This window comes from Acomys minous (genome assembly GCF_964271855.1).
Source record: "Acomys minous genome assembly, chromosome: 12".
Taxonomy (NCBI): Eukaryota; Metazoa; Chordata; class Mammalia; order Rodentia; family Muridae; genus Acomys; species Acomys minous.
In genome coordinates, this window is record NC_140493.1 from 95,669,632 (window position 1) to 95,682,003 (window position 12,372).

At 45.7% G+C, this 12,372-nt stretch overlaps 1 protein-coding gene across 3 annotated transcripts in view; it reads right to left on the reverse strand.

Moving 5' to 3' along the window:
- PLEKHM1 (pleckstrin homology and RUN domain containing M1) overlaps window positions 1-12,372 on the reverse strand; it is a 48,760-nt gene that overhangs the window by 26,093 nt on the left and 10,295 nt on the right. For all 3 annotated transcript variants that reach the window (XM_084749984.1, XM_084749985.1, XM_084749986.1), the window contains 2 exons: window positions 8,688-8,935; window positions 6,564-7,190 (listed from right to left, as the gene is read on the reverse strand). In XM_084749984.1, coding sequence (XP_084606110.1) covers window positions 6,564-7,190; window positions 8,688-8,935 — 875 coding nt within the window. The remainder of the gene's footprint in view (window positions 1-6,563; window positions 7,191-8,687; window positions 8,936-12,372) is intronic.

A 12,372-nucleotide genomic window follows, 5' to 3' on the forward strand; every position in this document is an offset into this window, starting at 1 on the left:
CCTCAGCTCCCTGAGTGACAGGATCATCAGCATGCACCATCGTGCCTGGCAACAAACAAACAAACCAAAAAACCCTTTATGATTCATAAAATCTATCAAGAAAAGTGAAGCCAGCCTCCATGGGGTGGCACACACCTGAGCTCCAAAAACTTGGGAGGCTGAGGCAGGAAAATGAATTTTGAGATTACCTTGGGCTACACAGTAAGTTCCAGGCTACAAAGTGAAACCTTGTCTCAAAACCACCACCACCAACACACACACACACACACACACACACACACACACACACACACGAAGAAAGGGAGAGGCAGTGCACTTGCTTATTATATGCAAAGCCCTGGATTTGACTGCCATCCTGAGGGGAAGGAAGACAGAAATGACAACTCACAACACAGGGGAAATATTGGTACCATCCAATACCCAGAATATATCAACAACTCCTACAACTCAGCAATAAAATGACAAATAACTGAAGTTAAAATGAGTAAGAGATGAAAATACCTTTGTGAAGATGTCTTCAGTAAGCACATGGTTAGGTAGGTGGCCAGCATTACTGGCCACCAGGGAAATGCAAAAAAAGCCATATGATGCACATTTTATACTCACTAGGATGGCCACAATAAAAAAAAAGAGAATGACAAGTGTTGACAAAAATTTGGGGAAATAATCTTTTTTAAAAAAAGTTTGTAGACAGAGTCTCAAACTTGCTATTTAGCCAAGGCTGGGCTTGAACCTGATTCTCCTACCTCTTATTCCTAGCAAAGGAATTAGCTCTTAGATGTCAAAAGTACAAATATAAAACAGTACCATTGCTAGCCGGGCGTGGTGGCGCACGCCTTTAATCCCAGCACTTGGGAGGCAGAGGCAGGTGGATCTCTGTGAGTTCGAGGCCAGCCTGATCTACAAAGTGAGTCCAGGACAGCCAAGGCTACATGGAGAAACGCTGTCTCGAAAAACAACAACAACAACAAAATGGTACCATTGCTATAAACATCAGTTTGGTAACTCCTCAGAAAGTTAAACAAAGAATTCCATTTGACCCAACAAGTTTTCTCCAGATCTAAACCTATGAAAATCAAAACATGTCCAGTCAAAATTCGGACATGACTATTCACGGCCCTATTAACAGTCAAAAGTGAAGTGCAGTCCAGTAATGGCGAATGAACAAATTGTGACAGATGCTCCAAACAGGGTATTATCAGGTATGATGCACGCTATATAGAGCATGGATAAATCCTTACAGACCTGCCTAGTGCTCTTAACTACTGAGTCATCTCTCCAGCCTCCCACCTGTCTCTCTTATGAAAATAAGATATCAAGGGGCTGGAGAGATGGCTCAGAGGTTAAGAGCACTGGCTGCTCTTCCAGAGGTCCTGAGTTCAATTCCCAGCAACCACATGGTGGCTCACAACCATCTATATTGTGATCTGATGCCCTCTTCTGGCCTGCTGGCTCACATGCAGGCAGAATACTGTATACATAATAAAGAAATACATCTTTAAGAAAAGAAAGAAAAGAGAAAATACCATACATCATACAACTCACCTTTATTTTCCTTTCAGATTTTTTTTTGTTGTTTTTTTGAGACAGGGTTTCTCTGTGTAGCCTTGGCTGTCCTGGACTCGCTTTGTAGACCAGGCTGGCCTCAAACTCACAGCGATCCGCCTGCCTCTGCCTCCCGAGTGCTGGGATTAAAGGTGTGCGCCACCGCGCCCGGCTCCTTTCAGATTTTTGAGACAGAATCTTGGTATGCAGCCCTGACTGACATGGAACTCACTATGTAGACCAGACTAAACTCAAACTCATAACAATCCTCCTGCCTCTGCTTCTTAAGTGCTGGTACTACAGGCATGAGCCAAAATGCACAGCTACAGGATTATTACTGTGTGACTCAAGAACACTTTTAGTGCAAGGAAGGAAAAGGCGGTGTACTGCCACCTGCTATTTGCCTGCTCTGGCCTTTGTAGCTGCTTCCTTGAACTTCATATAATATTCACAGACTGTGGCAGCACGAGCAGGGCCTGCACCGGTTCAAGGCAGATGGGGTCGCAGCACTGAGAAGGGTGAGTGGACACAGCTCCCGGCTCTAACCGGGAAGCTATCTGCAATCGACAACTGCTTGCAAAGGAAAACCGTTTTCTTCAGCTGGGTCTTAGTGGGTATATTAGCACACTTAAGGGCAGGCCCCAAGTCCAGCACTAGGAGACCAACACAAGATGAACTCAATGGCATTTTGTACACTTTTCAACTCAAATTGCTTTGTTTCTGTACTTCTTATCTTACCAGTCTTTTCATGTATTATAATTTCTGTTTTGTGTTCTTATGGGGTTTTTGTGTCTGTTCCTTATTTTCCTTTTTAATTTTTTTTTTGTTTTGTTTTTCCTTTTGTTTTCTAAAGAGAGATGCATAAAAAGGGTTAGGACTAGGGGGAAAAGGGTTAGGACATACAGGAGAAAGTGGGGAGGACCTGAGAGAAGTTGAGGGAGAGGAATCAGAAAACACTGTATGAAAAAATTATTCTCAGCTGGGCATGGTGGCACACACCTTTAAATCCCAGCACTCAGGAGGCAGAGGCAGGCAGGTCTGAGTTGTAGGCCAGCTGGTCTACAAAACAAAAACAAAACAAAACAAAAAAGAAAAACCAAAGAAAAAGAAAAAAAATATTCTCAATAAATACATATTTTAAAAGTTCTGCAGTTGTTTATGCAAAGACAAGTAAGGAGAGGACTGAGGTCACGGGACCTATCTAGCACAATACAGCCACCTATTCAGCATTCCTGACGTGCTCCTCAGGGTGTGAAGCCTTTTCATCTTGACTCCTCCTTTTTCCTCATGTCACAGAGAAGGGAGTCAAGGCCAGTCCCGCTGCTAAGTCCACAACCCTCCATAATTATAGTACGGGCCCAAAGAGCAGTCAGCCTGCACAGCAAACTGCAATTCACTTTCTGCAAAACAGAGCCTTCAGGAAATAAATAGGTTTCATTTTGAAGCTTTGTTTTGTACTTTAACCTGCAGATGTTTTAATAGCTGAAACATTAGGGACAGGGTATTTATGCCTAATTAACTTAAATATTCAAGTATCATTAAAGATTAAACTCAACTGAAGTGCTGCTGAGGATCTTGTATCTTTAAAACACACTTAGAAATGCTCATACTGAGACCATCAAGCCTGGTGGGTCTGGACCCATGCGGCCTGCATGAATTGATGCACCAACATTGCAAGAGAACCTAGACCTCGTGTTCAGATGTAGCTGATGGACAGCTCATTGTGTGTGTGGGTGGGGGGTGGGTGGGGTGGGGACTGCCTCTAATATGAACCCTTGGGGGGGGATGTAGGTTATTCTGATGAGACCTGATAAGCTGAAGTCAGATGGTGGGGGAGGAGCAACCCCCCATCATAGGTCTAGGGGAGGGGATAGGGCAGAAGAGGCGGAGGAGGGGGAAGGGGAAGATAAGAGTGAGGGGACAACAATTGGGATATAATATGAATAAATTATAATAAAAAAATTTTAGAAAGTAAGAAATGCTGATCTCTGCAACTACAGGTTAACATCAAGCGAGGTGTGGCGGTCTTTTTTGTGACCTGGCTCTAGGAGATGATCAAGAGCTCAGGAACAGCCTAGGCTACATGGTAAGACCCCAAGGGAGACAGCTGAACAAATACAAGCACTTGCTGTCAGCCCTGGGGACCGGCTGGACCCACATGGTGGAGAGAGGCAACTCCTGGAAGATGTCCTCTGACCTGTGCTTGTGGTGCTCTGGGAGGGACAGACAGCGCCAACTCTGACTGTGCGTGTTCGTCTGTGAGCTCAAGGCTTCAGTCACTCACATGCTCGTCTGCTGGTCATCCATTCCTCTTGACCCTCAGCCCTTTGAAATTCCCCATAAGAACCACATCAGCGATTCCCAGGCAGGGTGGGTGGACAGGCACTGATTCAAAGACCTTATGCTGGAATTTTCCAGTCATAAGACTGGAGAGATAAAGGCAAGGCCCATGGCAGAGGAAGGCCCGAGAGAGGTGGGCTAGCCTAAGTCACACCACGTCACCTCCACCCAACACTTCAAGGTTGAGGTGGTTCCCTGGGGTTGCTCCCTAGTGTGCTCTGCCTAAACTCCCCATTTGACCCCTGAAATTGCCATGTCAGGGACTCGGTGCTCCGCCTCTGGGGCAGCTCGCTGTCAGGTCTAACGGCTATTTCAAATGGCAGTCCAGACAGCCAGAAATGAGCTCGGCCTGGCCTACAGGAGGGTTCTGGGAGCTAGATGAAAAGCAGCATTCCTCTGGAACCTGTGACACTGGTTCCCATCTGCTAAAAGGAATGGTTTCCGTGACCTCTGGCAGAAGGGACAAGAGGCTCCACTGACATACCTGCAGGTACATATCAAGGCGCATGCTGGCCTCCAGGCTCCGTCTGTCACAAGCACCGGTCATCCAGTCCAGAGTCCACACAGCATCCTAGCCCTTCTCAGCGCCCAGGCTGCCCTCCTCCCACATGCCCGCTTGTTCTTTCTCCCTGCCACCGCTCTGCTCGCCATGCTCTCTGTGGTCTCTCTCCCTGACTGCCCTGGCCATGGCCAGTCTGTAGGCCATGGTCAGCCTACTTTCCCTCTGCTCTAAATCTTCCCGATTCCTCTGGATATTTTCTCTCTTTAGTTAGAATAAAAACCTTCCCCTTCACGACAGCACGGAGAGGTCATGTCAGCAGTTTCCTTCCTGCATGCCTCTCTGGCAAGCACTTACCACATAGGCAATGATTTGACTCGCAGACAGCTCTTTGAGAAATTTCCACTTTTAAGATGGAGAAGTGGTTCAGAAAGAGTAAGCAGTTTGCCTGACGTTGCTTAACTTGCAAACTAGGGAGCAGGCCTGAAACCTAGGTCTGCAGTGTGCCCTGCCCATACATCACTGAGTTTGGTTCTATCTTACCCAGCATCCTAGAGGGACCTGAAGCAGGGCCATGGTGCACACAGTAGTAGTGAGAAGATCCTAGACATGACCTGATGGAACGTAGACTTACTTGAAGGAGGTTACCTCAACAGAAGTTACCAAATACCCACTACCTTGATGACACCTTCCACTGCAAGGCCAGGGGTCACGGGGTCACTCCTAGCAGAGTGTTAACAGACAGCAGTTGTGGAAACTGCAGATGAGGTTTTCTTTGTTCAGGACTTGTGCTTCTGGAAGCTGGCTCAACTCAGTGTTCACTGAGTGGAACAATAGACATTAGAGGCAGGTGGATCGCTGTGAGTTCGAGGCCAGCCTGGTCTACAAAGTGAGTCCAGGACAGCCAAGGCTACACAGAGAAACCCTGTTTCAGAAAAACAAAACAAAACAAAACAAAAACAAAAAAAAACCAAAACAAAAAAACAAACAAACAAACAAAAAAAGAAAACAATGAAGAGGCCATGGTGGCTCAGGCCTGTAATCCCAGCACTCAGGGAGGCAGAAGCCAGCCTGGTCTACAAAGTGAGTCCAAAGCTACGCAGAGAAACTCTGTCTCAAAAAACAAAAACAAAAAACAAAAAACAAAAAACAAAAAAGAAAAGAATGAAGAAGCTCTGACACACTAGCTATGTAACACACACACACACACACACACACACACACACAACCTTTTATAGAAAAGGGAAGAAATAGGGAGAAAATAAAAAAAATAATAAAGTAAAAACATACTGTATCTGTTACAGATACATTTAGGAACTTGGAAGCACATGCATCCAGGAGGTGGAGGCAGAAGGATTAAATTATTCAAAGCTAGCCTCAACTCTAAAGCAAGCCTTTGGCCAGCCTGGGCCAAAAGACCCATGTCTCATAAAAGTAAACAAAATGGAGTGACACATCAACAAGCCCTGGGGCTTGAGGATGAAGTTCAGGGGTAGAGAGATTGTCATGCTCATATAAGGCCTTGGCTGGGCTCCCAGCACTGCATGGGAGTGTGTGTGTGTGTGTGTGTGTGTGTGTGTGTGTGTGTGTGTGTGTGTGTGTCGGACACAATGCAGCTGTCCAATGCAGACGCTTTCTTAGCACTGGAGACCGGGCGGAAGCTCTGGTTAAGTGAGTTAAGCGCGTCTGTTCTGTGCCACTTGCTCCTCCATGCACAGCAGTCTCCACCTGGCTCAGGGGTCTCTGTCTGCCAGGTCACAGCCTCTGCAGTCTACCTCACTGTATTTGCTGGAAGTTATATACACACTCTGAGCTACTAGCTCCTTCCCTCTAGATGAGAAAGACATATCTTATAAGGACCTAGAAAGGCCAAAACTCAGTCCAACTCTGAGCACTAAATCTGTTCTCCAGCTAGGAATGGTGGCTCACAGTTCTAATGCCAGCACTTAGGAGAACCAAGTGAGTCCCAGGCCAGCCTGGGCTACAGAAGAAAGCCATAAAAAAACAAAAACAAAAACAAAAAACCCAAACCCAAAGCAATCCATTCTCCCCACTGCGCTATGCTATCTTCTTAGTTATGGTGAGAGTGCCTGTCTCCTTTGACTTCCTTATGCCCTCTCAGAGTTCAGGGACAATTACATGACAGGAAGGCTGAGCAAGGGGGAGGGAGGGGACTCACTCTTGCAGAGACCTGTCGGAGTCATCAGCATTCGCTGTGCCCAGGTCTGAGTCGTAGGACATGGGTTCATCAGAATGGTCTGCGCTCTGGGGACCGTTCTCTTGGAGCGGGCAGCTGTCAGAGTTCAGGCTGCAGGACAGCTGGGATGAGCTGCCTGTGTCCAGGCTGAGGGAGGAGGCAGTGAGCTTCCTGTTCCTGTGGATCTTATGGCCTGAGTGTTGGACTTCGATGTCCTCAGAGCCTGAGGAATGGGAAATTGAATCCAGAGACTCCTTCCGCTGTAGTTCTGCACCAGAGGTAGTGAGAGCGTCGAGTTCAGACAGGGGGCAAAGCCCAGAGAGAGACAGTGGGGTGAGTGTCCATTCGTTTAAGATGGCCGACTTGTAGGAGAGTTCGAAGGACAAGGACGTCAGTCCCTGCAGGAAGCTCAGGAGGAACTCGCCCTCCTCAGCATCTCGAAGCAGGGCTGTGGGCTGATAGTACTCGCACAAGCGTGCAGGTTCCTGCAGGAGCAATTTCAGATAGCACTCCATCAGCCCATCATTGAGGGCCAGCCGTAGCCAGGCCCTGCAGCGGCCCACGTCCGTGCTGATGAAGACCAGGTGCTCCAACTCTGAGATAATGTGCCTGGAGGGGGCAGAGCGGATGTGTTTCAAGAAACTATTTCAAGTCTCAGAGACACGGCTCAAGCTACTGCTTAGCAAGTACCAGCACTAAGCGCTGCAAACACAAACATACCTAGGCATAAAAAATTCTGGGGGAATACAGAGACGCTGAGCTGTTGATCTACAGCTACTAGATGCCATCTACTAACCCAGGACGTATTTGCTGAGTGAGCCCCTAACCCCCAACTCCTGGGGAATACCCAGAACCCTGAGCACGCTACTGAGCTGCAGGTAACTGCCACTAAAGGGAACGTGCGGACCCTAGGTGTACCAAACTCAGTTCCCAAAGCTTCGGCCTGACTGAACCCCCTTCTCTCTGCTGCCAGTGCCCTGTGCAGGAGTGCACCCACAGCCCTCTGGACTCAGTGGCTAAACTTCAGCCCAGTACATGTTGACTGGCTAACTGACCTAAGGAAACACTGAATGAGACAGAGACAACTAGGAAATCATAATCTGGGACTGGAGAGATGGCTCAGTGGTTAGGAGCACTTGCTGTGCTTCCAGAGGACATGAGTTCAAGTCCCAGCACACACGCTGAGTGGCTCACAAGTACTCCTAACTCCAGCTCCAGAGGATCTGATTACCTGGATTCCATGGGCACCAATTTGCATTTAGAATACACCCCTCTCATACCTATACATATAAAGTTTAAAAAATTCAAAAAAAAAGAAAACCACTGCTACTCAGAAGAGAGCTAAAAAGCCAAGATAAGGACTGGCAGCAGAGGTGGAAAGGCAAATCAGAGACTGACAAGGCTGTCTTCAGGCTAACAGTGGCATTTAATATGCCATGGAGGCAGTGCTGGCTACCAGCTGAGGGCCTAAGCAGCCAAGGGCAAGGTCAAAGGCAGGGCCTTGGGATGAATATTCACACACTAGTGTAGTATAAAGTGTAGAACATAGGAGCTGGAGAAATGGCTCACTGGTTAAAAGCATGGGCTGCTTCCGCAGAGGACCCTGGTTCGATTCCCAGCACTCACGTGGTGGCTCAATCATCTGTAGCTCCAGTTCCAGGGGATCTGGACCTCTTTTGGCTTGTGTGTCATGCACCACACACATAGAGGGTGCATAGACACCCATGTAGGGAGACATTTATACATATAAAAATTTAAAAGTGTTTTAAGTTTAGAAGACAGACTCAAATATTCAAAAGCAAGTCAGCAAATTTTCCTGTTAAAAGATTCAGAGAATCTTTAGTCTTTTCAGGCCACACAACTCAAGTACATGACTCAGCCTAATGTAGTTGAAAGGTCAACAGTGCTGGGGTGAGAAGAAGCCACAGGCTCTCCATGAGAGTGGGCTGTCTCAAGGTCTGGAGATTAGCCTTTCTTAGCCGAGCCCTACCTCCCGCAGTGACTACACTAGAACTCTGCTCTCTGGCTTGGCCACCCTCAGGAGGAGCCAAGGGCCCACACTCTGAAGCTCCTCCCTGACGCCGGCCCCTCTGCAGTGTATCTCACTTGTGGGTGACAGCTTTCAGAAGGGGCCAGAAAGCAGGCTGAGGCAGAGGCTTCTGTGGGGTGTGCTTCTTCCTCTTCCCTCCAGTCTCTGCATGGATGTGCTTGGCATGCAGGCCGTGGATGAACACAGCTTCCAGGGCGCTGCACATGCTGTTGGCATCTCCGTCTTCGCTGGTGACCACTGTGTCCAGAGACACATACTGCTTCTGGAGAGCCTTCACTGATCCCACCAGCTTTTTCTTGATGACCTAAGTGGTGTCAGACACAAGGGCAAACTTTAGCAGACAATCCTACATGGAGTCCCTAGGAAGTAGTCCATGGCCTGTCCTTCAGTGTGTGTACCTGCACACTCAGCTGTGTCTATTACCTGACACTCCTTCTGCAAAGCTGGCTACTGTGGCAAGTGAAGATCAGTACACAGAAGAAATGGTCTTACACATTTATTAAATAAGTTATATTTATTAATATTGTGTATGAATGTTTGGCTAATGTGTACGCGTGTGTGCCACGTGTGCCTGGCGTCTGAGGTTAGAAGAGGGTATCAAATGCCCTAAAACTGGAGCTATGGATGGTAGCGAACCACCCATCGTATGGATGCTGGGAATTGAACCCAGTTCCTTTGCAAAGGGCAACAAGCGCTTTCAGCCACTGGAGCATCTCTCCAGGCCCATGTTTTGATTTTTTAAACCAAACTTCAATCTTGTATTTAAATATTGGCTCCTTGTAGCCACAGCTATGACAGCTCGGGGGTATTCTGCAAAGAAGAGCTAGGGAGGCAGAGAATATTTCTTTATAGCAAAACCCAAGAAAGGACTAGGAGGTGTGGCTCAATGCCAGCGAGTGTGCTTAGCAGGCACAAGCCCTGGGTTAGATCCCCAACACTGTGGGAAAAAGCAGTCAGGACCATAGAAGCCTTATTAACTATATTAGCCAGGAGCCCAGGCCTAGAACCAACGGCTCACAAGTCAGTCCCAGCTCTGCTGGCAGACATTTCCTTTAACCTTTCTGAGCCTCAAGTCCCTAAAGGTTAAATGGCGATGCTATTTCATGATCTACAACACTGGGACATGGCTTCTTTCATTTACTACCACTATTATTATTATTATTATTATTATTATTATTATTATTATTATTATTATTATTATTATTTTCCTTCGAGAGAGAGAGGGTTTCTGTAGACTTGGCTATCCTGGAACTCACTTTGTAGACCAGGTTAGCCTTGAATTCAGAGATCTCTCTGAACCACCGTGCCCAGCAGCGGCCATAGCTTAAGGGGAGAAATCGATTTTTCATTCCTCCTTGTGTCTCTAACACTCGCCGCTGTGCCTGATACACACAAACATATATAAAGCACGCGATCCAAAACGTACACCAAGTGTTGGTGGAAAGTTAGCATAAAAATTACATAATCATAATTATGAGTGTATCATAATCATATTAGTGTTTGGCAAAGAACTAGACAGAATTACAGAAAAACTGGATTAAAACAAGTGTTAAGTTATAGGTAAATATTTCACTTTTATTCTGACAATCTGAACAGAAAGTGTTTTTTAGAAAGTTAAATTTTAAAAATTAATAAATGAGTTATAATTCACATTGGGTTCTTCCATTTAGATTACGAACGTCTGGGGTTTTGGCTTGTTTGTTTTGTTGCTTTTGGTCCTCTCCAAAAGTAACCACATTCCTGAATTCTGGTAACTTTTACTTTCTATTATTATCATCATCATCATCATCATCATCATCACTATTATTAATTATTTTAACTTATTGACACTGAGCATGGTGGCTTTTAATCTCAGCACTCAGGAGGCAGAGGCAGACAAGATCTCTGTAAGCTTGAGGCTAACCTGGCCTACACAGGGAGTCCCAGATCAGTCAGGGCCACATAGGAGACCCTGTCTCAAATCAATCAAACAAACAAACAAACAAACAGATTTATTTACAATGGTTATCGAGAGAAGAATCAGTTTTCTATTGGGATGAGCACTAACAGGCTGTCCAGTCGCATATGCAAAAGAACAATGCTAAATGAGATTAGTAGATTGTATACGTGTGTGTGTGTGTGTGTGTGTGTGTGTGTGTGTGTATAAGGGTAACAATGAAAATTATAGAAGAGAGTACAAACTTGAAAGGGAGTGGGGGAGACACAGAAGGAGTTGGAGGTAGGATGGATGGGAATAACTTATAGTACATATGAAATACTAAAAAAAAAAAAAAAAAAAAAAAAAAAAAAAAGAAAGAAAAAAGATTTGCTGACTGAGGGCTGGAGAGATGGCTCAGCTTAGGAGCACTGGCTGTTCTTGTTCAGGTCTGATGACTAGCGTGCACATAGCAGCTCATGTCTGTAACTCCAGTACAGTAAATCTGAGGCCCTCTTCTGGCCGCCACAGGTACTGTATGCACGTGGTGCATTTACATTTAGGCAAAACTCTCATATAAAATAAAATCTCTAAAAAACTAAAAAAGGTTTACTTATTTTTAGTTTATTTTGCCTGCATGTAAGTGTACCATGTGTGTGCAGTATCCATGGAGACCAGAGGAGGGTGCTAAATCCCCCTGGAACTGGACTTATCGGCAGTTTTGAACTAACACTGGGTGCTAGGAACTAAATCTGGGTCCTTTTCAAAAGCAGCAAGTGAGGCTGGATGTGGTGGCGCACGCCTTTAATCCCAGCACCTGGGAAGCAGAGGCAGGTGGAGCTCTGAGTTTAAGGCCAGCCTGGTGTACACAGTGAGTTCCAAGATAGCCAAACAAACAAACAAACAAACAAACCATCAAACAAAAAACAGCAGCAGGTATGCTTAAAAGCTGAGCCATCTTTCCAGCATTATTTCATTTTTTATTATTACCTTTAATAACAGATGTATTAGTAAATAATAAATACCAAAGCCCAAGGGTTTTATTGTATTTATTCTGTCTATAGTTCTTTGATCTGAAGTTTTTTTTAACTTCTTTGATATGAAAAAGTTTATAGTCAATAACATGTAGAAAGTTTTAGAAAAGGAAATAAAGTTCAGTGGTTTTTAGTATATTCAGAGAATTGTGCAACCTTTGCCATTAGCTAAGTTTAGAGCATTTCAACACCACTGAAAGAAACAGTGTGTATTAGTGGCTGGGGGGGGGGTGGGGGTGGGGGTGGGGGTAGGATAATTTTACTTTCTGCTTTTACAGACCCATCTATTTCTGGACATTTCAAAGAAATAGAAACATACAATATTTGACTCTGAGGTTGGCTTCTGTGACTTGGCAAGCTTCCAAGGTTTATCTATACCCTGGGACGCGTCAGTATTTAATTCCTTCTTGTCATCGAGTATGTCCCACTGCACGGCTGTGCCATGCTTTACTTACCACTCATAAGAAAATCAATACCTAGCTTGTTGCCACTTTTGACTAAGTGTTGCTAAGTGTGTTTGTATCCACATTTTTATGCAGATGTGCTTCCACATGTAGAACGGATGGGCCATCGAGTTCACACAGTGACGGGTTTGCAATCCTAACACTCAAAAGCTGAGGACGGTCATGTGAGCTGGAGGCCGTCTTGATAGTTAAGTTGAGGCCAGCCTAGACTGCATACTAAACTCCTGCAAATCCACTGCTGAGAGCCTTCCCCTGGCCCCAGACCAGCTCTTAGATGCTGAGCTGAAGTAGTTCTCTATATATTTTGGAATCAGGACCTTTCTCAGAG